The sequence below is a fragment of the Nematolebias whitei genome, chromosome 19 (assembly GCF_014905685.2).
Source record: "Nematolebias whitei isolate Nwh7 chromosome 19, NemWhi1, whole genome shotgun sequence".
Classification (NCBI taxonomy): Eukaryota; Metazoa; Chordata; class Actinopteri; order Cyprinodontiformes; family Rivulidae; genus Nematolebias; species Nematolebias whitei.
In genome coordinates, this window is record NC_056516.1 from 22,498,501 (window position 1) to 22,524,429 (window position 25,929).

General features: G+C 39.0%; 3 protein-coding genes across 3 annotated transcripts in view; 1 reads left to right on the plus strand and 2 right to left on the minus strand.

Moving 5' to 3' along the window:
* fam126a (family with sequence similarity 126 member A) overlaps positions 1 to 1,757 on the minus strand; it is a 16,999-nt gene extending 15,242 nt beyond the window's left edge. The window contains exon 1 of the mRNA XM_037693466.1: positions 1,689 to 1,757. Within this exon, the coding sequence (XP_037549394.1) occupies positions 1,689 to 1,739 (51 nt within the window). The 5' untranslated portion in view covers positions 1,740 to 1,757. The remainder of the gene's footprint in view (positions 1 to 1,688) is intronic.
* Positions 1,758 to 15,343: 13,586 nt separating this feature from the next.
* klhl7 (kelch-like family member 7) lies at positions 15,344 to 21,856 on the plus strand. The gene is made up of 12 exons (XM_037693753.1): positions 15,344 to 15,699; positions 15,799 to 15,901; positions 16,287 to 16,380; positions 16,541 to 16,665; positions 16,747 to 16,922; positions 17,146 to 17,320; positions 18,275 to 18,417; positions 18,612 to 18,852; positions 18,943 to 19,144; positions 19,246 to 19,343; positions 20,848 to 21,031; positions 21,579 to 21,856. The coding sequence occupies exons 1-12, from the start codon at positions 15,571 to 15,573 to the stop codon at positions 21,742 to 21,744; spliced, it is 1,836 nt and encodes a 611-aa protein (XP_037549681.1). The 5' UTR covers positions 15,344 to 15,570; the 3' UTR covers positions 21,745 to 21,856.
* Positions 21,857 to 22,774: 918 nt separating this feature from the next.
* On the minus strand, positions 22,775 to 25,904 carry aste1b (asteroid homolog 1b). Its single transcript, XM_037692805.1, has 6 exons — positions 25,665 to 25,904; positions 25,182 to 25,448; positions 24,116 to 25,083; positions 23,588 to 23,819; positions 23,302 to 23,491; positions 22,775 to 23,156 (listed from the first exon to the last, which is right to left on the minus strand). The coding sequence occupies exons 1-6, from the start codon at positions 25,900 to 25,902 to the stop codon at positions 22,865 to 22,867; spliced, it is 2,187 nt and encodes a 728-aa protein (XP_037548733.1). The 5' UTR covers positions 25,903 to 25,904; the 3' UTR covers positions 22,775 to 22,864.
* Positions 25,905 to 25,929: the final 25 nt, after the last annotated feature.

The following is a 25,929-nucleotide window of genomic DNA, read 5'->3' on the forward strand; positions in this document are numbered from 1 at the left end:
ACTTAATCAGTTCCTCTGGACAGTTTCTTTCTTTCCTTCTTTTTTTTAGGCGTTTCATCCAAAGGACTTCATTAGTTCCTCGGACTCATGAAAAAAAGAAACTGTTCAGATGACCTGACTGAACATTGTTGGATTTTTTTTTACCTGGATCACTGAGCATGAACTTTGATGTTTTGAACCACTTTGGCTATGGCTGCCTCAGAGGAGTTGATGGGGGAGAGGGTGGGCCCCTGAAACCATCTTATCACTAGTAAACTGGTTGGTCCACTATGCTAGTGTGCTGCTTGTTGGACTGAATTTGTTTGTAGTTCCTTGGACTGATGAAGTCCTTTGGATGAAGGACAAAACATGTAAAAAAAAAAAAAAAAGAAAGAAACTGTCCAGATGACTGAACATTTTTAAATTTTAATGCAACTCTAATAAAGTCAAATTCTGGCCAAATTAAAACAGACTAACTTTTCCAGCCAATCCAATTCAAGATGGGATGACCTTCAAAACAACAATGGCCAGGATATAGCAAACTTTACAAATATTGCTCTAAAATTTGGAGTACCTGTAGCTGAGATTCAATCCCAATATATACTGAGTATGGATCGGGAACGCGGACACTCATAATAAGTTTGTGCGAGGTGTTTTTTAATATCAGAGTTTTTTCTTCTCAGGCAGAAAAAAAAAAAAGTCTGATGGGAATTTTTTCGCCTCCAATTCCTACAAGTGTCCAGTTTCACTACTTTTTGTCTGTATAAAACAGATCTCACTTGTAAATGAGTCTTCTAGGCTCAATGTGACTCATGTGTCTAAATAAAGGTTGAATGAAAAAATAATAAGTACTACTCATTGCCTGAGGTCTTTACTTCAAATTGTAGTACAAACAACAGGTAATAGGACTCAATCCTATTTATTTGTAAAATATCTCATAAACCACTAGTCATTTCCGGCCCACGGGTGACTTCAATCCAGCCCACTTCATTAAAAAAAAATAATAATAATGGGGGGGTGGTTCTGTTTATTGCATTTATGATTCAATACTATAAAATAAACACATTTAAAAAGGTAACAACAGATTTGTAAACTTTGGTTTATTTATATAATAATTTTAATCGCTGGATGTCCGGCCCCCGAGCTGTTGGCTTTCAGACAATGTGGCCCCCTGAGTAGTTTTGTTAAATAGCCCTGCACTACATTCATTTTGACAAAACAATCAGAATGGTAAAACTAATGTACATTTACAAGATTATATTTTAAATCCAATTAAGGCTGACACTGCAATTAAAAAAAAAAATAATCCAAAAATGGCTTTAACTCTGTCAATTTTACAAACACTGAGCTAAAATTTGATGTGTTAGTAGCCGAGAGTCATCTGCAACACATACTTTGAGCATCTAAAACTCTAAATAAGTTAGTGGGCAATATGCATTCCTTCATGAAATGCTAGGCCTTTAATTATTACTTCTCATCAAGCTGCAGCTTTGGTACCAGTCAAGTACTGGTGAGTGCTTGTGTTTGAGTGGGAGCTGGTAATTTTCTGCCAACAAAGCACTTCGGGGAGTGTTTGTTTATGCGAGTGAAATAAATAGTCATAAAAAGCAGCAGAGAACATACTGCATACAGATCGTGGACAAATGTTGATTCACTTTCATGTCTTGAACACACACAGGTACACAGATGCACAAGGAATAAAACCGTACCTTAAATTCTGACAGCCATTCCTCCACCACTCCTTGGTCCATGGCCAACATGTTCCCTCATCTGAAGTGGTGTCACTTCTACCTGAGAGAAAACAAATAAATGCATACATGCATTTTATCAACACACGGATTGTCCTCCAGATAAAAATGTTCTCAAAAAAAACAACAAACAAGGCTGTGGTCATGGTGAACAGGAAAGTACACGCTCCAGGCTTCAATACTTTAAATAAGTCCATCTATTCCTTTGCTTTCTACCTGTTTGCTCTGATCCCTCTTCAGACAAACACCTCTGCAGCAAGTACCCTCTCAACTTAGGCCTGTAAATTTAGTCTCACCCACACAGAGAAACCCGGCTGGCAGGGTTGAAGCACTGAAGAGACAAAAAAAAAAAAAAAGCACGTTGAACAGGCTGTGCAGGTTGGACGTCTATAAAGAGAGAGACAGAAAGAGGTCGCTCCCTGCTTGGGTTTATATTTCTTATATGAAACATTTCTGCTTCAATCCTTATTTGTTATTCATCAAAACACAAACAGGTTCTGCACGTTAACGTCTCTTTTTCTTCAAAGCTTGTCTGCATGTAGCTTCTTTTAAAATAAAAGAGACAACATAAGCTATAAGTCTTCTCCCTATACAGTAATATTTTTAAATTGTGTCTGCTTCCTTCTAAATGTCCTGTCATTTCTAACATTTTATTAAAAAGAGCATCTTATTGTTTTCAGTAGAAACATGACGCATCTTCCCCTCCGCTCCATCAGCTAAAGGAATAAATTAAAGAAAAGGAGCAAAAAAGGAAAGTGATTAAAGAAGATGTCAGAATGAGTTATTATCATGATTAATACTTCATTTAACATAGTTTAGGGTAACAGAGGAAGTAGCTGCCTTTAAACCTAAAACTAATTAGTTAATAATAAACTCACAGGACATAGTCATTTGGAAATCTGTCAATCTGTTCATATTGTTTACAGAAGCAGCAAGAGTCCACAGCTTTGCTCTGCGGGTTTTAGGATGCTGCCAACGTTTGCTAAAATCACCACGAAACAAAAATCACAGCAGGAAAAAAAAGAGGAATGTCTTTAAAAGGGAAGTTATCGTCAGGAGGACAAATTTATACAATATTTGATTGTGATCCATAAGATAAGTCACTAAAATTAAATCAATTTGAAAGTTTTGGGGATTCATCCTTCAGGATTATCATCGCAACCCCACAATGCAACGGTCTTGTTAAGAGTTTGCCAAATTAGATTTGTTAAAAACGAGGGAAACTTGAGGACGCAAGGAATGTGTGCCTTTGATAGACTGTCTTAACTCGAACCGGCCGTGCCTGTGCTGCATCTGTGCAACCAAGCGACAAACAGGTAAATTAGCTGCTGAATACAGAACCTGAGTCCACGTTTGTTGCGTCTGGATGTCAGCGAGAAAGACAGTGGGAGCAAAATGTCCTTCAATGTGAACACGGAAAAGAAATGTGCTCAGAATTGGAGCAAAGATCGCACCAATGTGCCCCCACACCTTAAAGATTAGTAACATTTCAGCTCTGTGCAAGCTTGGGTATAAAATTAAAATAAAATACATTTATATTATAAAATAAATCCAAGACAAGGACGTTCATATAAAACTATTCAAAAGTGGTTTTTAAAGTGTTTTTTAATGATTTTCTTAGTTAATTTCTTCTGTCTCTACTTTACTTGTCCCTCAACGTTTCTCGTTTCACAGCTTCCCCGACTCTGATGAATTAATTTATTTTCTATTACACTGCCTCATGGTCTCTACACTGCAGCCAGGTGTCTATTTATGGACCGTACCAATGACAGGAATGACGGGGGGGAGGGGAGCTTGTGACTCATAAAATGAGGAAGAAATATAAAGCAGAACGGTCTCCATTTAGGGAAATTATTCCTTTGTGGCAGCCTGTTTTTCCTCTTCCTTGAATCTCATGAGGAGAACAAAGAGGACGTTGCTAACGAAAGCCAGCATACGCATTTTTATAAAGGCTGTGATTAAACTGTGGATGAGTCAGACTAAGAGGAAGACTTCTCCTACAGAGTGACTTCTAACATTTCAACTTTGTCCAGGGTAACGTCTGCGGCATGCAATCTAAATCAAATCAGATCAAGCCCCTAAAATCAACAACTGTGCTGGCTGTATGTCATCAAAGCAGCAGGAAAACACTGATGCAAACCAAAGGTAGAAATTCAATTAAATAAAAATGGATTAAACTGAACATGAATGTGAAAATTGATCAATTATGTTGAGTGTAATTTAGTGAACTGAAAGAGGATTAATAAGTTGTAGGTCAAGAGACGCAAGAAAATCTAAATCACACAATATTCACTGAACGACCTGAGGTCAAGAAGTTATAATATTGTGTTTTTCTACAGGTTTTTCATTGATTTCTTGGGAAAACGCTATTTAAAAAAAGGATTGTGAACTTAGAAAATGACTGCAAGTGTGGAAAATTGAAAAATGGCCACATAATAAGCTGCAGAGATGGAACTACAAGTGTTTCAATAAATATTTAACAAAGTGCATGTTATTTCAGGGAGGCTATATAGTATATTTGTAGTGCATGATACTTCACCATCAGGGTTATGAGTTAAAAATTTGAATCAAAAGCAAAAGAAGAAAAAACGTTTCTTGTGCGATGCACAGTCACATTTACTCAAATTCAGTCACTGGGACTGTAACAAAAAGATGAAGGACAAATTTAAATGCTGAAGGTGAAAGGGATTGTAGAATTAGAAATACGTTCTTTAATAAAGGTTAGTCCTGTGTTTCCTGTGCTAAAGGTAGTAAAAAGAAGGCGCCGAGGTCTCAATTTGTGCTGCTAATTTTTTTATTTTTTTTACATTTGGTTATTTGTTCAGCCTGAGTGAACAATTTTAACTAAAACAATTTTTTTTTAAATCCACTGTGGACAAAACCCCAAAAAACTGATCATTTTGTTTTAAATCAGTTATAAACAACACTCTTTAGTCTTCATTGCCAAATCTTCCCCCAGTGGGTTTAACTCGATCATCTCAGATTTTGATTTGTTCTCAAAGTTTAGGTGAAACAAACAAGTGATCCCAGAAAGACGGCCCTCCAAATTTTCTGATTTTTGGTAAAAAATAGGTGTGGTCACTGATTTTCAACCCATTATCTCAGGGACATTTTCTATAAACTTGGTGTAACTGGAAAGATAATTTTATGAGGATGCCAAATCTGCCCCTGAGCTTTCCTGAAATTAAATTGCCCACTTGTTATCTAAAATAAAAAATTGTTTTTAAAAAGTTATTTTTTTTGTTTAGGAGCAATTTTGATTACAAAAAAAAACAAAACACTCAGTACAAATAAGCCATAGATTCCAATATAAATGTACATAATTACATGCATGCACAAGTAGTGCATCTCTACGACTATGGATTAAACTCATACTGCTTCTAGATTAACCTAACTTGTTATCAAGTTTATTACTCGTTAGCGAAAACGTACAATTTTCACAAAAAATATGCATAAGCAGAAATAAACTATGAAATGCATTACAAATGTACACAATTGCATTCCTGCATTTGTAGTGTATTTAGAAGTGTAAGCATCACCACAGATGCTACCGTTTCACAGAAAATGAGGACTGAACACAAGAAAAAATAATAATTACTTGCCTAAATAGTTTCTGTATCTTAGAGTATAAAACCCCTTTGAGAATATGATGAAAACTACAAAACTCTAGAAAACCATAAATCAACATGTGGACATGACCTGTGCAAAGATTCATGCTGCTGAAGTACACTTGAGCAAAGTTAAAGACGTTTTAGTAAAGGTATAGGTATTTTTCCATTTGGCACTGGACTGAACATTGTGACACTAAAATGAAGCTCAGACTTTGCAGACAGAGTTAAAATTTACATTCTATAGTATTCTATATTTATTATATATAAAATGGACTCTGTAGTTCCTGAGATAATTAGGGTTGTAGATTGGTGACCACACCCAATTATGTATACATTCAAAACATTTGGGTGACGGTAACTCTGGAACCACTCCTGATTGATCTAAAATTTGAGATCCTGTGTGGTGGGATCACAATAGACAAATATGTCAAGTTAAATCATATCTGAAATGGTCAGGTTAAAATATTCTTTTTAGGGAGATGATTTGCATGGAGCGGCCCTTATGGCTGGAAAAAATAGAACATTAATCACTTTCTGAGTACACTAGAACAAGTAATTTCATTATCAGGCACATGTTTGTCTTCCATCTTTGTCTGGCAAACAGATTGTGAGAGAAATCGATGTGCATATAAAGAGATTGTGCAAATGATGCAGCAGCTGGTGAGTTACTTCTGTGCCGTCAACCACAGTGACCACACAAGCGGAAACCAATATTAAAAGCAAGCGGCTGATCAGGCTCGAGAATTTGTTGAAATGACAAATACATAAAAACCTGACAAATAAAGAAAAGATGTTGCGGGCAATGCAGGATGATGAATAGAAAATAATAATAGAAAGAGAGGTGGTAAAATGATGAGAGAAAAACACTCACCAGCTACTGTAGTCAAATTTAAGGAAATTTAATGCAATAACTTTGGTGAAAAAAAATAATATATATATATATATATATATATATATATATATATATATATATATAGATAGATAGATATAGATATTACAGCATCTACATCTTCTGTTTTTTTTAAGAGTTTGACAAAAAACAAGCAACTGAAAATGCTTCACAAAAGTTTATGGCTGAACTATAAGATAAAGTTTTAAAGGTTTACCTAATTAATAAAAATGGCTGGTATCAATATACCGGTACCAACTCAAGCAGTGCACAACTCGAGAGGACTGACACAGTAGGGTAAATAAAATCTGAGAGTTCATTAGGTTTCGATCGGTGCTGTGCAGCTGGCATTCTCCCAGCCAATGACAAACACAGTAGGATACCGGTACTTCCACACACAATTCTATAAACGCTTAAGGAATTTCCACTACAGCTTTTTGTGTTTTTTTATTTTATTGAGACCAAGCGCGGCTGGAATCAGCTGCATGCCACGTTGGGATGGGAAATGTGTCATGCATTGCACAAGCGAGTGTGCAGAAGTGTGTTTATTCAATGCAGAGTTGATAAAACCTGTTCCTGTGAGCTAGCTGAAGCTGACAACTCATTCCCTCTGAACTTACACCAGCGTCATAAACTCGGACACACAAGACACGCTGGGCTGCATGTCTAAATGAGCTTATTTTTAACTCCTTCTGAAGACCTCTTTCAACACAAACAAGTCTCCTTTGACTTTCCTAATCCTGGTTGTTGTTGTTTGTTAGGACATGCAAGCCCAATGTGCCAGAGGCAGACACTATAACCCACACACGCCCTACTGTGAAAAACAACATATAAACAAAACGTATCTTCTGTTGCTAAGTACTGAAGTGAAACATACCCGTCTCCAAAAGCTGGCAGTAAGAGAAGTGAAGTGAGTCCAAATGAGAATGAATTAAAGGACCATCCACTCATGATCACATCCCCTCCCTGTTGGTTACCTCATTTTCTACTACAAACGTATCCAGGAAGCCTTTACTCTGGAGGAAGTTAGTGGACCAATGACAATGATGGCTTAACAGGGGGAAGAAAAAAAAGCAGAGAAACTAACAGTGAAGTGGGGCTTTTTTTAGCAACCAAGCTAAACCAGCTAAGCTACACGACTCACCCCAGCTCACTTTTCCTGTGGTACAGGCTACAGCTGCAATAAACCACTGACAGCATCTAAACTTTTACAAAGAAGAGAGCAGTGATACCTCTTTAAAGCTGAACCAACAAACCAAATGCAAACTATGTATTTTGGAGTATAAACTGTGTAAATACAAACAGCTGACTTGGGCTCTAGAAGAGACAAACTAGTACTATGACTTCATTACTGCACATCCTGTAGGTCTCTACCCCCACAGTCATTAGATTCAGGTTAGCTAAAAATTATCTGCAAGATTTTCTGGAGACTGGAAATTTATTTCAAACTATTCGGCACCAAAACTGCCAAGGTGTGAAGCGACCAGGTAAAAGGTCTCATATTTATGTCTACAAAGGGAAAAGCCTCTGGCGTGCCTCGACCTCACCGGCTCATGCCTCACACCCTGCTAAGTGCTGTTTACACCACCCAAATGTTTTGAGCATTTATTTTGAAATATCTGAACGGTTTACATCACTTCTTCTCCTGCTTTACCGTACAGTACTATTTGGACTAGATCTACAGTTAACATTGTTGCAGCATCTTCATCAGTCTGCTACAAAGGCAGGTTGCTTTTAGCTCGGAGCAATGGGGGCGAACGGAGGGCTTTGCTTCAGTCTCAAAACGCCTCAAGCAGACATAACAGAGCCCCTGGCTTGTGTCAGTGTGTGGTTTTCGTGCGAAGTGACACAGAGCGATCTGACAAGGAGGAATCCTCTTACAGCAGCCTACGCTCTCCTCTCCTTTGCTTCCAGGCCAGTGATGCATCCTTTCAGTTCCACATCATCCTGCAGCAACTGTGCCTGAGGAGACCACAAATAAACACTTAACTCTCTCCTTTCCCTCGTTAGTTATCTCAGCTTGTCACAGTTAGATAACTCAAACTGCATTTTTTTTACTACTTAAATTAGCAGGATGCTTCATCAGCCCCCTGGCATGGGCGCCTATCTGTGATGGCAGATGACAGAACAGCTCGCATGATCTTCCTGCTTCCTGACCTTATGTACTTTGTTGTCAAAAAGCATTAAGAGGTCCGAGGCACTAGCAGTGATGCCACTTTGAATGCTTCTATGAACACACACACACACACATACACACCTAATGGCCAGCTCATTCTGTGTGCAACTCCATTCTTAAAAACCCACAAGGCAAAACCTGTCTTCATTACATCCAAGGCAGAGACACACGTGGACAGCATAACAGCACAGGACAATCACAGAATCATTGAAGCACCAGCAGAATGTAAAACATGCATTTGTCCCTCACATGCAGGAACCTCCAGAAATCTGCATCACATGACATCTTGTTAAAATCATCTTAACAAGGCATTGTTACCTCACATGATAATCCGTCGCTTTACTTCCTTGACAAATACAGATAAAGACGATACACAAAACACCTGCAAAAATAACACACCCACACAGCTACTGTGCTGTCAGTACAAAGTCTGACTCTTAATTATACTTTCTACAACACAGGCAGAACGGCTTGCATGTGTTCTTTATTATTTCTAGTTATTCTTGTAAAGCGGGTCCCCTCGAAAGCTACACTTGTGACTAAAACAATGCTAACCGCTACGGTTTGTTGCCCAGTCTGGTTTGACAACTGACACAAAAAAGCTTGTGTGGGTCCACACCGACACACTGTTTCCTCCACGAGTGACAAAGAACAGCAAACCTAGCCGTTCTTTTCTGTGTATTTCTCAGCCAGAGGCCGTAAATTAATCCTCCGCCTTCACGGACATTCAGTCACGGTGGGGGAATGACTTCTTGGCGCTGTCACCGCGGTTGAATTCGGATTAGCTCCTCGGCTAGCTTCGCCGCTACAGTGCTACGACAAAAATAATAATTAAAAAAAAAAAACTACTGAACTGAGAAAGTTACGGCTCACTTACTGGCATGCTATTTTGTCGGTTTTCAGGTATCGCTGTTGTTTTTCGTTCTCGATAATAACAGTGAGCTGCTATCGCCCCGCTACGCCGTGAATATCCTTAATAATTCAACAGCATCAGCTTCTTCCATCTTCATTATACTTTCTCCACTCAGACTAGTGCTAGACGAGGCTGACTCCAACTTCACTGAGTGACAAGAGTATAAGCCAATCAGAGAGCAGCATAACAACGTGAACCACGCCTCTAAACTATGACATTCAATCAAATTTCACTTTAGGCCGAACTTTAATAATTTCCACCAGCATGTTTAGTTGTCGCTGTCAGTCACTGGTCTTTGACAGGGACAGCAGGTCCATGAATTCATCTACCAAATATGCGCTAAAATAAACTATTATTGAGAAAATAAATAAAAATATACAATAATTTTATTAAAACCGCTAAATACTTTTGATAACAAATTTAGTTTTAGTAAATTATACTGTGTGTTCACTACAAATAAATAACCAGTTTAATTAGTTTTACACGTTTCACTGTAATACTACGAAAATGACATGACAGTTCATAATATTTCATTTTAATTTTTATGTGTATTTTGTTTATCAACTTTTACCTTCAACTATTATCTTAGTCATTTTTTTTATTGAAAAGACATTTTCTGCTTCACCATCTATTTTCACACTCCAATGGCAGAATAATCTGCGAATAAACAGGAGGAAGTCTGGCACGAAAATTGTCTATTTATAGTAAATATTACATTTGGCAATAGGATTGGGGTCACAATGGATTTTCCAGAATTAATTATGAAGATAGCCATGTGCTTTGTTTGCCTTTTTAACAATGAGAAAGCTGGGAGTTTAAATTAATTAATAAATATGAAAGGGCTTTGGTGGATTAACTTCAAATCTGCGTCGTCACAGTTGAATAATTTGCAGGAACAATTACAAAAGAAGAAAAGAAACAAAGTCCAGTTGAGTTTTGACTCTTGCTTAAGTAAACTGTGTCCAGAGATTTCTGAGCATCTGAGAATAAATCATTTTAAATTATTTGCATTTAATCTCCTTAATACCTCAGCAAGCACAGCAAGCAAACCTTTGCAAAAACAAATGTGCACAACCACAAATACTAATACATTTACCAATTAGTGTTGGAATTTAGATTGCTTTTGTCATCTGAAATCAATTTCTAGAGAATGAGCAATAAAATAAAATTAAAAAAAGTTACAATAGCAAAGTAAGTCTGCAGCGCCCTCTTGTGTTAGCTGCTAAGATTACATGTTTTTAAAAATCAATAAAGGGGGGCAATGGCACAGGGTCAGGCTGCAGTTTTTATTGAAGTGTTACATTACAGAAACACAAAAAAAGCCTAAACGAATTAAAAAAGTAAAATTACCACAAATTTGTGTCAAAAAATGATGTTAAACAAACAATATGTCACATAGAACAATCTGAAACAGATGCTAAATCAGTAAATCACATAAAAATATGCTAATTATTTTTTAAAAAGGTAGGAAATGATTACACTGTCTTTCCAACGATACATTTTTTTACATAGAAATGCAAAAAAAAAAAAAAAAATTATTTAATGAGCGTGCCCTCTAAATGAACTATTTGATCCTGATTAAAAGCATCTGTAAAACGTTTATGAACAGCTTTTTGCTCCACAAATCACAGTTTGTTGCTTTTAACATGATTATTTTAAAATATTTATTTTTAAAATGTTTATTTTCTTGTAATGTTATGACTATATAACATTGAAATATTCAGTTTTCATTCTTCTTTTAATTGTCATTTTAGGCCATGAATGAACTTACATGAAGAATACCAGTATGTGACAATCAGCTGTTCCAACCCAAGTAGTAATAAATAGACAAAAAATAATAATTAAAAAGAAGCAAAAACACAACATATAAAAAAAGGGTATGAATGCAACTTAAACAACAGCAATAAGAGGTTAAACAAATATAAACGATGTGTGCTATGAGTTGCAATCAGCCAAAACTTATACACGAACAAAATAAAATGAACAATTTTTGACCAAAACAATTACAATATAAGGCTTACAACGAAATATGAAATAAATCAAATGAGCAAAGATAAGTCCCAAAAAAGATCATAATCTATTAACCATGACAAAACAGCCAAAAAGAGGAAAAAAAATTAGCTTAAACAGAGATGATTATAGTGTTGTGAAAGGATGAAATTATTATAAAATGTCTGTCTTTGCACAGCTACGACTGTATGGTGTAGCTTATTTCCACTGCTGATGGAGCCACTGTTGCAGATATAAAGCTAAATTACACTATATATAATTATATATATTTAAATAAACCACTGATTTGTGATTTTCAGATGTGCATTACAGACTGACGCCTGCTATTTGTGCAGCCTCGGTGTAAACGTCCGCAGCCTGTTTCCTGTATCTCTGTGATAACTCCTTGGCTCGCCTCACTTCCTTCAAGTTCTCCTCCAGGTTTTCAGTCAGCCTTCCTTGCTCTTGGTAAGTTTCTGCTGCCGCCTTCACTTGCTCAGCCATTTGACTGTGGCTACGGAGAAGCCACCCAATTAGCTCCTGGAGTGTGGTACCCTTTGAGATGGTGGCCTTGGCGTTGGCAGAAAGAGCTTTGATTTCATTCTGCGCCCACTGCAGCCTTGTAGGCAGTGGTTCTTCCTCATTTTCATCATTAGGTCCATCAGGTCCAACAGGGTCCACTGCCAGGGAGAAGTCGTAGCCGTTTATCTTCAAAGAGACGTGATGCATATCCTCTGAAAGGAAAAAGAAGCGATGGAAACAAACTGTAAACTAAAACAAGAGGCGTCTGCTATCGCTTTGCTGGGAATAAAAGGTTTGTCGCTCACGCTGCTCATCACGGATCTCCTTCACACATTCAGCAAAGGTCAGGTTATCATCTCTGGCACAGCTGTAGTTCTGCCTCAGGTTTTTTATGTGCCGGACCATGGCCTCGTAGTGCTCTTGCTGCTCAGTGAAGTACTCCGCCATCTCGGTAAACCTCTGATCGAGCTCCGGCGCGTGGACTCTCCTCATCATCAGCCTGCCACTCTGTCTCGCAGGCTGTGAGTCTGTGCAAGGCCCAGAGAAATAAAAGCACAGGCCTAAAATATTCATCAGCATGATTTAGGAGAGAAAAGCACACAAAGGACATACCACAGTGAGCTGGGCAGGCCTGCCTGGCAGATTCAGCTCCATTCACTTTAGATGGTGAGCTGGGCTGCAGCAGAGGTCGTCTCTGAAATAACAGAAGTTTTGTGTTTACGCAACTTTATTTTTGCTGATTTATAAGAAGAAAAAAAAACACTAATTAAATACACGTAAACACTAATACTCCACATAAAAGATAATATATAATTTTAAATGACAGGGAAGTAGGTCATATATATATTACAAAGCAAGAACTTGCTATAACTGAGGAAACGCAGATAAAGAGAAACAGTAGAACGTTTCTAAATAAAAACTTTAGAGTAAACTCAGTACAGATTATTAAACGTACCTCGGTGTTGGCGTTATCTCCGGGACAGAGACAACAGCAGAGAAAACGGAGCATTTTCTGCAGCTCTGTGCTTCTCACTTTGTTTCAGGTCAGTAAATCTTCTCAGTGTGTTTGTGGACTGCATTCCACGTGACGTCAGCGTCACGCGACTTCCATCGACATCTTCCTGGTTGTGTTTTTTTCTGGCAGGTGCACCTACAGGTAGCTCCTTAACACGCGCACAAAACGGAGTTAATCATTTCACATTTATTTAATTGTAGTTGGTGAAATAAAAGGTTAATCCCAGGTAACCTAATAATCCCAGTGTATGTTATTATAAACCTGCGAAATTCAAACAATCGCAAATCTGGGTTTGCATAGCTCGTGAAAGTATGGCAGCCCGTTGTAGCATATAATCGACACACCTACTTTTTAAAAAAAAGTTCAAGTCAAGTTTATTGTCATTCACATGTGTACGACGGAGTATTAGGGGCATGCTAAAGCAAAAAAAATTAAAATAATAAAATAATGATAATTACATTACGAGAAAAAAGTCACAAAATTACATAATTGCACAATATTAAAGTCATAAGAATATTACAAGAACAAATCCAATGTTCAGTCTGGTCATCTGGACGGTTCCTTTTTTTTTTGTTGAGACGTTTCACCCTCCATCCGAAGGCCTTCATCAATCTGAGGAGTCACATACAAATTGTTTTCCCACCAAGCAGTACACTCCTACAGTGGACCAACCAGGATGCTCATGATAAGATGGTTTCTGGGGGGCTCCTTTTCCCTGTCAACTCCTCCCAGGCAACCACAGCCAAAGTGGTTCAAGACATCAAAGTTCATGCTCAATAATCCAGATTACAAGAATAAAGTTGTAGTATTACCAGAATAAAGTTGTAATATTATACGAATAAATTTGTAATATTACCAGAATAAATGTGTAATATTATCAGAATAAAATCGAAATATTATGTGAATAAAGTTGTAGTATTACCAGAATAAAAATAAATTTGTAATCAGAACTCCAACATGAAAGTCTTAACTGTGGTAAATCATTCAACCTTTATTTATACAGGTAAATCCCATTGAGCCTCGAGGACTCATTTACAAGAGAGACCTGATTTCAACAAAGAAAGATTACAACAATGGACAACAGCAACAACAATAAACAGTTATAAAAAAAGCATACTACAGTTTTTTTTGTTTTTTTTTTAAATGATGAATGTTGAGCATCTTGGTAAATTATACTTTGGTATTGGTTTTACAAATAAGGAAATACAAATACTCAATTTGTTAGGACATCAGCATCAGATTATTATTAGCATCAGGACTTTGAAACGACTGTGTCTGTTTCGAAGAAAGTAGCTCACTGAAGAGATTGATTCTTTTGTGGCAGAGAAACTTTCTGGCAGTGGTCTATAGGTAGTTTCATCTGCAGTCTTACGTTTAAAAACGAGTTTATTCTCATAATATTTTGTCTTTATTCTCGTATGACTATATTCTTGTAAATTACAACTTCATTCTCACAATACTACAAACTTATGCTCGTAATATTATGATTTTATTGTCATACGACTTTATTCTCGTGATACTGTGACTTTTTTCTAGTAATTTCATGACTTTTTTCTCGTAATGTAATTTTTTTCTTATAGCGTGGCCATAATACTCCATCGTACATGTGGTACATGAGGTGGAATTACATTTTTTATTTAAGGTCCCAGTTACACCCAAAAATAGACAAAAATATAAAGTGTAAAAAGAAACAGTATATAAAGATCTAAGATCCTAACTAAGCTATACGCTAAACAAATGCTAAACCTACACTTAAAGCTATCATTAATGACATTCCTAGTCAAAAAATGATTCTTTATACTATTTAAAAAGTCTGACATGACTAGCCTTGTTGAAAAAATTATATGCCAATGTTCCCACAACTATGTAAAGAAAAATTGTTTAAGATCTTTAAAAAAATGTGTGGCCATTTTATCATTTGATACAACAAGTTTTGCGGTCATTGATAATTTTGTTTTTTCCTAATTAAAAACAAATTTTTATTTATCCACTAGGCCATTATTTCATATTCAAAATCAACATTTCATATATCTTTAAATGCAAAGTAAATTAAATGTACTCACATTACTTTAATAGAATGCAACAGCTGAAATGGAACAAAATAGCTGAATGGAGTAGCTGGATTTTTTATTTTAGCTGAGTGAAAAAGAAACATGCAATGTCTGCTCTGAGGAAGCAGGCCCGAACGTGACGTCACTGTATCCGCGTTTAGTAGCAATGCATTACTTCGCCTGAAGGGGGCAGCAAGACACCGCGTCAGCAAACTCTCTACTACATTAACAAAGGTGAAGAAGACGATCCAGGAAAACCGTAGAAGAAGAGAGAAATATTTTGGTTTCGTGCTCTGTTTTGCAAAATCTCTGCAAACACGTTTTATTCCAATTTAAACCTTGATTTAAAAAAAAAAAAAAGTATTGTTGCTCCTCAGATCGAAGAAGTCCTTTGAATGAAGGACGAAACGTTTCCGCTTAAAAAAGAAACCGTCCAGATGACCTGACTGAACATTGTTGGATTTTTATACCTGGATTATTATTGAGCATGAACTTTGGTATTTTTCTTAAAGTTTCTTTAATAAACCGCCGAAACATCGGTGGCTTTAGTTTTTAACTGTACAGACTGCTCAGTGTTAGGCAGATCATTGTAGTTACTGTGTATTAAGAGACGCAAAAGTCACGAACGCGTTTTGTTGTTTAATGTAAGTGAACTGACAATAAAAAGGCAGCTAGACATGACGGGAATGGCCTCTCCAGAGAAGGCATCCAGCTCCAAGAAGAAGAGCGAAAGAAAATGTGCCACTAAAGAAGAATACAGGCAGCTGTCCAGCATCATGGGAGCCATGAATAACCTGAGAAAACAGGTATGTCTCCGTGTGTGAATGATGGAGGTTAAAAAGTGGAGAAAGCTGTAAAGCCTCTGTATGCCTCATGAAATCCAAGTTTATGTTGTTTTTCTGCAGAGAACACTTTGTGATGTGACCCTTGTGGTTCAGGGGAAACACTTTCCTGCCCACAGAGTCGTGCTCGCTTCTGCCAGCCACTTCTTCAGCCTCATGTTCACCAGTAAGCATCAAATTACACAAACATGCAAATGCTCATAGGTTAGTAATATTAGCTGCTTTTATTAGAATAATAAACCAACGACTGACAGCCTTAAAATCAATGACTGATAGGTAAAGTAAACCATCCATCAAATTCATCTAATCTAAGACTAAGGGGAAAAATATCTCTAAAACACATATTTTACTATATTATAAAGATTTTTTGCTTAAATTGCAAGAAAAAATCTTATTAATCTACGAAAGTTAGAGTTTGTTACACATAATTAATGCCCTCAGTAGACAACACAGATTAAAGATTTTGCTTTGGTGAAATTGTTCATTTCTGCTGCTGTGTCTTTAATATACTTTGGTGTGTTTGTGTCTGTTTTTTTTTCCCGCATATTCAGCCAGAATGATGGAATCAATGGCCCATGAGGTGGAGCTCAGAAGTGCTGAACCGGATATTATCGAACTATTGATTGAATTTATTTATACAGCTAGGTATAATTCTTACTACAAAATAATATAATGACAAACTACTGTGTTTGGTATGATACAAGACAGATGTGTTTTTAAAAGGTTTATTTCATGGAGCATGTGTTTTCTTTAGCCTGTGTGTTTTTCCATGAGAAATAAGGTGAATTTTCTGTGTTTGTGCCAGAATCTCAGTAAACAGTAGTAACGTTCAGTCGTTGCTGGATGCAGCCAACCAGTATCAAATAGAACCAGTGAAGAAGATGTGCGTCGAGTTCCTGAAAGGACAGATTGATGCAACAAACTGTTTGGGTAACTAGATAAAATACAAATACATGTCTAATAAATGCCTAATTAGTTGTAATTGCTGACCTGTTTTCTGTACTCCTGCAGGTATTTCAGCCCTTGCAGACTGTATGGACTGTCCGGAGCTGAAGGCAGCTGCTGAGGACTTTTTCCAGCTGCATTTCACAGAAGTCTACAAACTGGATGAATTTCTGCAACTTGATGTCTCACAGCTAACTTATTTACTGCACCAGGACAAACTAACTGTCCGTGCCGAGGCCCAGGTTCACTAGTTTGCCTTTATTTTATAATGCGGCAGAAACAGTCCCTAACAGTTTTTGGGAACTTGAATGTACCAGTTAATAATGAGTAACTACCACTTTGTAAATCTTTTTGGTTTTTGTCCAAACTGAGTGGAATTTATCAGCAAAGAAACTTTTTGGAGAAGAAAAAAAACTGTGTCCTGTAACGTGTTTTCTGTATGTTTGTTGTTTTACTTGTCTTCAGATTTATGATGCTGCAGTGCGCTGGCTGAAGTACGATGTGTGCAACAGAAACCAGTACATGGTGGAGGTGTTGGGGTGCGTTCGCTTCCCTCTGGTCTCCAAAACGTTCCTCTCGAAGACTGTACAGGCTGAGCCCCTCATTCAGGACAACCCACAGTGCCTCAAGATGGTCATCAGTGAGTAAAGATTGAAATGTGCTTGAGATTTAAAAAAAAAAAAAGCCATCATTGTAATTCCCAAGAACAAGTTGGATTTAAACACTGCAGGGATGCAAAGCTTAATTGTGCTGACTTGAACAACCAACGCAAAACAGAAATACTTGAAACTTTTCTTCATTTGAAATAGTTGGACAGGATAATTTAGTATGTTACATATTTAATAATTAATTTTAATGATTGATTTGATTAATTGATTACTGATTACTGTGTGACTATGAATGAACGAGGATGCATGTTTTTAGATGAATTAAGTTGGAGTGCATGATGGATTAACACTACTAGATGGTGCATTTGCATTGATAAACTTTTGATTTTAATAGCAGCATTAGATTGATTTTGAGTTTCTATGAACTGATGTTTACCCACAGCTGTCCTGCATTACGTGCCATAACGAGGAACCAAGGAACAGGACTTGGTTTAGATTATTACACATAAAGATTAAATAGACCATGCAACAGAGGTTTTAGACTACAGATTCTACGGGGGGGGGGGGGGGGGGTACTTAGGGTTTTTCCACTTATGACATTTAGACATCATTATTGATAGAGTGATTAAATTGAGGGGTTGGATGCATGGGTAAATAGATTTACTGTTAACATGGTGGTATGTTTTTATATCAGGCCACCAGGGGGAGTTGAGAGGTTCTGTTATTTACACACAGCACACAAACACTTAGAATAATGTTTATATCAGTTTATATGTTTACACACATTTCTGCTGTGACAGCCTAAAAGACCGGCAGCTCTTGGTGCCAATAAATTAGGAAGCAATTAAGTATTGCGTGATTGGAAGGAAAGAGGCACAGAGTTTTTGCCTTTCCAGACGGACCATACCTGGGGGAGGCCCACCGTGACGAGTCAAAGAGAGAAAATCAGGGTCTACAACTGATAAACATTTAGCTTTTTGTCCAAGGTGGGATGCGTTACCACCTGCTGTCCCTGGAAGACCGAGAGGACCTGGGAGAGAGCAGCAGACCACGACGCAAAAAGCACGACTACCGCATTGCTTTGTTCGGGGGTTCCCAACCTCAGTCCTGCCGCTACTTTAACCCAAAGGTACCTGGTTGCACATAAAGAGAAATACTGGCAGCAAACAATAGTTTTTGTGTCATATAGAGTTGTGTTTATGTTTCGTATTACATTGTAACTAGAAGAAAACATTTAGTGTTTTGTTTAATGTTTTGTATTTATAAGCATTGTTGTGTGAGGTTGGGTCTATTATATTAGCCACGTGTCTATTTTCCATGCAGGACTCCAGCTGGGCGGATATTCGTTGTCCTTTTGAGAAGCGTCGAGACGCCTCCGCCATCTTCTGGGACAATGTGGTGTACATTTTGGGGGGCTCGCAGCTCTTTCCTATCAAGCGCATGGACTGCTACAATGTTCTGAAGGATAGCTGGTACTCCAAGCTGGGTCCACCAACGCCCCGCGACAGCCTGGCTGCTTGCGCTTCTCAGGGCAAGATCTATACATCCGGGGGCTCAGAAGTTGGTGAGCAGAAAGATGCGGGAGAAAGGAATTTGGGTCGTAGGAAAAAGCTGCAGACGATAAAATGCCTAAACATTGTGCATGTGTCTACAGGTAGCTCTGCCTTGGACCTTTTTGAATGCTATGACACAAGGACAGAGTCGTGGCAGGTCAAAACCAGCATGCTGATGGCTCGCTGCAGTCACGGCTCGGTGGAGGCCAACGGGCTCATTTATGTTTGTGGAGGGACTGTTGGAAATCATGTCTCTGGGAGGATCCTTGGCAACTGCGAGGTGTACGACCCCAGCACACAGCAGTGAGTCTAATAAACATACAGCTCTGAATATGTAGAAGCACATAATAATTAACCGGAGTGTAAATGTCTATTATCTGCAACCCTCTAATTGTGTCTTTCAGGTGGCGAGAGCTGTGTGGGATGAGAGAGGCCAGGAAGAACCATGGCCTGGTTGTTGTCAACAACAGGATCTATGCTGTTGGGGGACAGGGACCTTTAGGTAAATGTATCCTCGGCAGATGCAGCATTAAAAATAAAAATAAAAGACTGTACTTATATCAGGGGTCGATATAAACGGTTTCCAGTTGTCCGAGACAACTTATTTTCGTCTCGGCCAATCAGACCTCGCCTCAAGTGTCTATTTCATAGCAATTCATTTTGTGTCTCACATTGGGAACGCCCTCAGCGTTGGTGTTAGAGAAAAGTTGTTAAAACACTTCTCTTCAGAATGATGTTGGTCTTGAGAATCTTGATGGTGCAGCTTAAAGTCTTCTTACAACTTCAGTGCTTCATTAGAGAATGCTGTACTGTGTATTTGACAAAGTTAAGTCAAGTCCTCTGAACAGATTAAAAGATAATAATAAAAAAACTTATTGAAATGTTTCATCTTTTATCCAAAAGACTGTCAGTCTGAGCTGCACTAAACATAAACAGCACCTTCTCATAGTGGATCAACCAGTTTGCTGGTGACAACCAAAACTAACTGTTCACATGATAAAGGAGGACCATCAGCCTAACAACCGATTGTTAGTGCTCCGAGGGCCGCTTGTTGTTCAGAGGGCTGAGTGATGCTAGCAACAGCATTGTAAGAGGGGGACAATTGGACATGGAGGCCTCCGCCCCATTTAATGGTGGATGGTTTCTCTTCACTCTCCTATCAGAGAGAGGAGTGAAGGAGGCCATCTTAGTGAAGAGAAACCGTTCATCATTAAACAGGGGTGGAGGCCTCCGTGTTCAACACCCCCCCACCCCCTACAATGCTGTTATTGCTAGTATCATTCAGCCCCCTGTGAATAGCAAGCAGCCATCAGTGCACTACAATCCATTGTTAGGCTGCTGGTCCTCCTTTATCATGCGGAGAGCTAGTTTTGGCTGTCAGCAGCAAACTGGTTGATCCACTCTGAGAAGATGCTGTTTATAAGACTGAGTTTGTTGCAGCTCCTCAGACTGAAGAAGTCTTTTGGATAAAAGATTAAACGTTTAAACGATTTTTTTTATATCTGTCCCCAGGACCTGATTTAACTTTGTTAGATTTTTCTACCTGGATTATTGAGGAATACATCAGAATACTATACAGTGTACTTTTACTAAGGTCATGTGGACAGTCAAGTCTAAAGTTCAGTCTAAATGAGGGCCAAGATGGAGTAGAGGTAGGGCAGCAGACCTGGGACCAGAAAGTCGCGGCTCAACTCCCAGCCATTCTCACATGTCGTGGTGTCTCTGAGAAAAACACCCAATAATCCCCAATTGCTCCCTGAGCACTTACATAGCTGCCCACTGCTCCACCTGGGTGTGTCTCACGTGTGATGGGTTAAATGCAGAGAACCAGTTTCATCGTTGTATGGGAACATACAATGACAATCTCAGACTTCCCTTCCCTAAAGATTTTTTTCTGCTTTAATCCCTGTGCTGCAAGTGCCTCTCTGGCAAAGTCTGATGAAAAGAAAACCTGGATTTCCTTATGTCAACCCTTACATATTTTTCTGTTTTTTGTCTTTCTGTAGGTGGCCTGGATTCAGTGGAATATTACGACATTGCCACCAACGAGTGGCGTGCTGCCTCGTCAATGCCATGGAGGGGTGTGACAGTGAAGTGTGCTGCTGTCGGAAGTGTAATCTATGTGCTGGCTGGATTCCAGGGGGTGGGGAGGCTCGGGCATGTCCTAGAGTACCACTCTGAGACTGACAGGTTGGTATTTTCACAAAATTCTTTACACTAAACAACGTGCAGCACAACTGCATAGTGGTTAACACTGTTGCCTCACAGCAAGAAGATCCTGGGTTCAACCCCTGGTTGGATGTAGAGTATACAGAATGTGGTGAAATGATCAAACATGCATACTTTGCTTTGACACAATTCCTTTTTATTTATTTTTATTCAATAGAAATCACTCATTTAGTTAGTAACAACCTCTTTGTTTTGGGAGGTCATGTTCAGCTGGATTGTTTTTAAGTGTAGTAATGGAGTTTGTCCTACATTATTTTAAACAAATCATCTTCTTTCGGCTGTTTCCTCTTCAGGGGTCGCCAGAGCGAGTCACCCTCCTCCATCTCTGTTCTCTGCATCCTCACTCCATCTTCCATTTCCTCTCTAACTGCATCCTTCTACCAAATACACCCATGCTACCAACAAAAAAAAGTGTTGCATTGCTGATCATCTATGCAAATACACACACGTTTGATTGAACACTTAATCTGGTTTCATCACTGTATACATATATATTTTTTGTCCTCAGGTGGGTGACCTGCAGCAAAGTGCGAGCGTTTCCCGTCACCAGCTGCCTCATCAGCGTGGTCGACACGTGCGGAGTGAACGAAGACGAAGACATGGACATCATTGACTCTCAGCCACACGCTGCATCTGCCGCCTCTTCATCTGCCTCAACCGCATCGTCCTCATAGAAAATGAAGCGTTGTCTGTCATGAGTTGATATTTGTGAAATCCCCTGAACTGATTCATGAGACAGGATCTCGTTTCACTTGTGTAGTCGGTCGTGCTTAGACAGCGTGTTTTATAGCAAGTCTTTTAGTTGTTGATGTGCTTTTCAAGGTAAAGCTCTACCGTAAATGAAGTATTTAATAACAGTTCGTAAATTATTACGTGCTGTGCCTTTAAATGTATAAACACTTTGTTTTGAATTATTTTCTTTAAAGTTAAAAAAAAGCACATCAATTTTAGAATTAATTTGGACTTTATTTTTCATATAAACAAATACAAAATTAACACTTACAGTGATGTGTTAAAAGCACAACAAATACGGTAAATCATAAATTGCTTTAGGTAACAATTCATTTTTGCTTGATTTGATTAAGGACCATCACACAGGAACAATCAGGGCAACCACACTGCTGAGCAAATACAAAATGTAAACAGACTCCAAACCTCCATCAGTGCTGAAGAGCACTTAATGTAGCATTTTAGGTCTTTGACAGTCCATTTATTTTTATTAAAGCATAGCTCGATCCCATCCTTGTAGGCTTGAATATATGAAATCTACTTCCACTTATTTACAACCATCTGTAGTTTTTATATTTTTGGTGGCCCTCAACAGATAAAATAATATCATTTTGTTATTTAATTCTTTTGCTGACGTGGTTAAATAAAACCAGTGTTCAAAGATGTTGATAAAAATGTGTTTCGTAGAATCTGATTTTCAGCTTCACATGTTAACACGGTCCCATAACTTCAGACACTGTCTGGTTTGGGGGTTAAATTAGTGCAATACATTGCCTTAAAATTAAAAGGCACAAATTTCCTACTTGGTAAACAATCTTAAAGCTTTCTCTAAATATCACAGGTGTATTTTACTGGTTTACTGGTTGTTCCACTCTGAGAAGGTGCTATTTAAGAGACTGAGCTGAAAACAGCTCCTCAGACTGAGGAAGTCTCTCGGATGAGAGACGAAACGTTTCTACATTTTTTTGTTGTCGTTTTGCTTTGTTTTGGTTTTTTTTTTAATGTTCAGAGGACCAGATTTAACTTTTTTAGATCACAGGTGTAATTTCATTTTTCTCTGCCACCTCACCAATCATCATATTCTTCCTCACACATAAGAAGTGTGAACATGTTGTTCAACTCGTCTGCAGCCCAAGCCTCTCGTCCATCTCTTCCTCTCCTGCCTCGACCTCTGCCCCTTCTCTTCCTACCAGACGCCAGAGAGGAGGGATTTGCTTTGAAGCTGCAGTCCCTCACAGCATCTAGAAGGCAGGAGTAGAGTTGCCAAGATAAGGATCCTCCACGCAGTAAGGACTCTGCAGGCCTTCCCGCTTTTAGGAAACTGTGGAGGCCATGCACCAAGGTACCACTGAACAGCCTATAAAATGTAAGGAGGAAAACACTTTAATTTTTTACAGTTCGATTCAACAAAGCTTTATTGGATTCCACAATTACTGTCTGTTCTAAGTTTTAGTTGTGCGTCTTCTCAAAAGGATGAATTAGTCAAAAACTGTGTGTCTTACCCTGACAGATAGGGTTGAGGCAGTGGCATCAGCAACAGCTGATTGAGACACAGTGCACTCCACAGGCAGGACTGCCACTGGCTGAAGCTGTGAGCCACCCTAATGTCTAACCCTCGTCTCTCCCCTGGTCTCACTCGCTGCCTGTCCAATGCTGACAGTACATATTGTTCTGCAGCCCAGTTTAGTTGAGCTAAAGAAAAGAGAGGAAAAAATGTATTAGCTTTTTAAAGGTAAATCTCTGACTTTTTCCCTTGATTGACAATAAACTAGCTCAAATCCAAGTAACCAGCATGATGGTGGTGAGTAGCTCCAGGCTGGCTGTTCCAGGACACTTCTCCATAAACCATGTTAAGCACCAAAGCCTGCACCAGGGGCTGTGAGGGACGTGGTACGGCCTCTTGCGACCAGAATCCAGTCACTGCAACAGCCAGCTGCAGGTGGACAGGGACAGGAGCCAGAGCAGACTCCTTCACTGCCAAGACTTCCAACAGGACACCAAGACGCAGTGCCTCAGGGGCCTGGATACAAAGAAAAATCACACGGACAAGTTCTTAAACATAAATAAAACGAGTAAAACATAAAATATGAAATCAGACCTAACGATTCATTTACCAGCGGAAAATTCTAATTTTGTAAAACATGCCTCAATTAATTTTAAAATGAAATGCACCCAAAAATGAGATGTCCAGTAAAACAAAGAAAAAGATTATCCATCAGCTCAGCTAAGGGATTTTAGCATGAACTGTGGCTAAAAGAAGTTTGTTGATCATAGTCATCTATTGATTTAAAAAAATATACCAGTGGATATTTTTACCTGGTTGAGTCCATCCAGGTGTATAAAGGTCCTAGGGAGTTGTGCCACCACTTGGTTTTTCTTTAAGTTTATGTCCAAACGGTCATACTCTTCAACAAAAACTGGGCTGCTCTGTGCTTGCATTGAAGCTGCGTTTTCCCTGCTCAGTGGATCATTCACTCGGTGCTGTGCAGCTGATGTGTGGCACTGACCCCTCCCTCTACAACCCCTTCCGCCTCGCTTTTCTCCACCTCCCGTTCCTTGGACTTGTGTTCTGTTCGCTACGTGTGCGCCTCCACCTCTTTGAGCATTCTGTAGTAATAGCCCATAAATAGCCTGACGTATGGGTGTAGAACTAAAGTGGCTGCTGGGTAGTTTACTATTCTCCACCTGTGGGATGAGAAGAACCCTCTGCATGACCAAGGCATTAACAACCAGGGAAGCCAGCTGCCCCTGCGCTTCAGCCAAAGACAAGCATTCTGGCAGCTCTGCCAGACCAGATGTTTTCCCTCTTGTAGCTACTCTACCTCCAGAAAACCAGTGAGCGAGAGAACTTGGAGTTCCTATTTGGTACTCTTGCATGGCAGCCCACAGCTGGGAGCTAAGCCCACTCTTAGGTCCTCGCTTGCCTCTCCCACCATCCCCATCTATCAGCCCGCTGACTTCCTGCAGGGCCTCTGCCACATTTGAGAAAGAGGACAACCAAAGGAGGAGGATATTGATACGGGTAGAAGATGCTGTGCCTTTACCTCTGCCACCTCCTCTTCCTAATGCACCCATATCTATCAGAGCCAGGAGTGTGTCAGTCTCCTTTGGAGCACTATAGTCATTACCAAGGAGGACAGCACATAAAGGTATCAAGTCACAATTCATGCCCCCAAACCAGCTACACAGATTTTTAGTGTTGTACAATCGAGCTGAGATGTAGCGCTGTGATACTTTTCCATTTAAGTTGGTCCATTGGAAAAAACGGATAGGCAGACAACCACCTAGGATAAGACAACAAAGAGCATATGTTAAAAAAACTCACTACTTGTTATTAAAAAGGGCTTTCTGAATCCTGAGAACAGTTCAACACTCGTCATACCTGGAAGGTCAAAAACATAAAAGTCACTGTCATTTGTCAGCACTGGGCACTTCCACTGATGTGCCAAACATGCAATTTCCCAGTCTGCCTCAGCTTTGCATTGGACCAGTGGGACTCCTCTCTGAATGAGGACCTGAATGAAGACATCTCTTGCGAGGATTGGAAGGATGGAGCCATTGTAGCCACGCGAGATCTTGTCTGCCTCCTTTATCTTAGACTGCAGGCGCTGGCGCAGAGTTGGAAACTTCTTCTCACTGGGGTCTATCCCTTAAAATCATCATCAAATTAGGGCAGAAATTAAATGTTGGTGTACAATATTCATTTGATCAAATAACAACAAAAATCTGACTGATATTAGGTGTAGATTACATAGCGCAGTCAGACTTTATTCTTACAATATTATCTAGTGTATATACAAATATATACTTGAAAATTAACATCATTTTAAAGAATGGTTTGCTTTTTATTTCAAAGCACCCATACCTCCATCCAGCACCACATAGGGCTGGATGTTACAGGCTGCCAAAGCAGAGAAGAACTGGGTGAGCAGGGAAGCGAATGCATCATAGTCTCCTCCATGCTGCTGATCCAAACCGTGGTTAAAGTAGAGACGAAAGTAAAGACTGCAGCCATCAATAACCAGGGGACTGTCCCTGAACCTCACATCTGGAAGAAAGCTTCTGTTCCCTTCAACAAATGTTGTTAACCCCTGCACACCCATGACATCTCAGACCCTGCAAACATGGTG

What these genes read in the sequence shown, in the direction of transcription:
- klhl7 (XM_037693753.1), top strand. Translation starts at nt 15,571, where the DNA reads ATGACGGGAATGGCCTCTCCAGAGAAGGCATCCAGCTCCAAGAAGAAG. An exon ending in TGATGCAACAAACTGTTTGG is followed by an intron (nt 16,666 to 16,746) that starts GTAACTAGATAA and finishes GTACTCCTGCAG; the next exon opens with GTATTTCAGCCCTTGCAGAC. An exon ending in GTGCCTCAAGATGGTCATCA is followed by an intron (nt 17,321 to 18,274) that starts GTGAGTAAAGAT and finishes TTTTTGTCCAAG; the next exon opens with GTGGGATGCGTTACCACCTG.
- aste1b (XM_037692805.1), bottom strand. Translation starts at nt 25,902, where the DNA reads ATGGGTGTGCAGGGGTTAACAACATTTGTTGAAGGGAACAGAAGCTTT. An exon ending in CTATGTGGTGCTGGATGGAG is followed by an intron (nt 25,449 to 25,664) that starts GTATGGGTGCTT and finishes GATGATTTTAAG; the next exon opens with GGATAGACCCCAGTGAGAAG. An exon ending in TACTCACCACCATCATGCTG is followed by an intron (nt 23,492 to 23,587) that starts GTTACTTGGATT and finishes TCTTTTCTTTAG; the next exon opens with CTCAACTAAACTGGGCTGCA.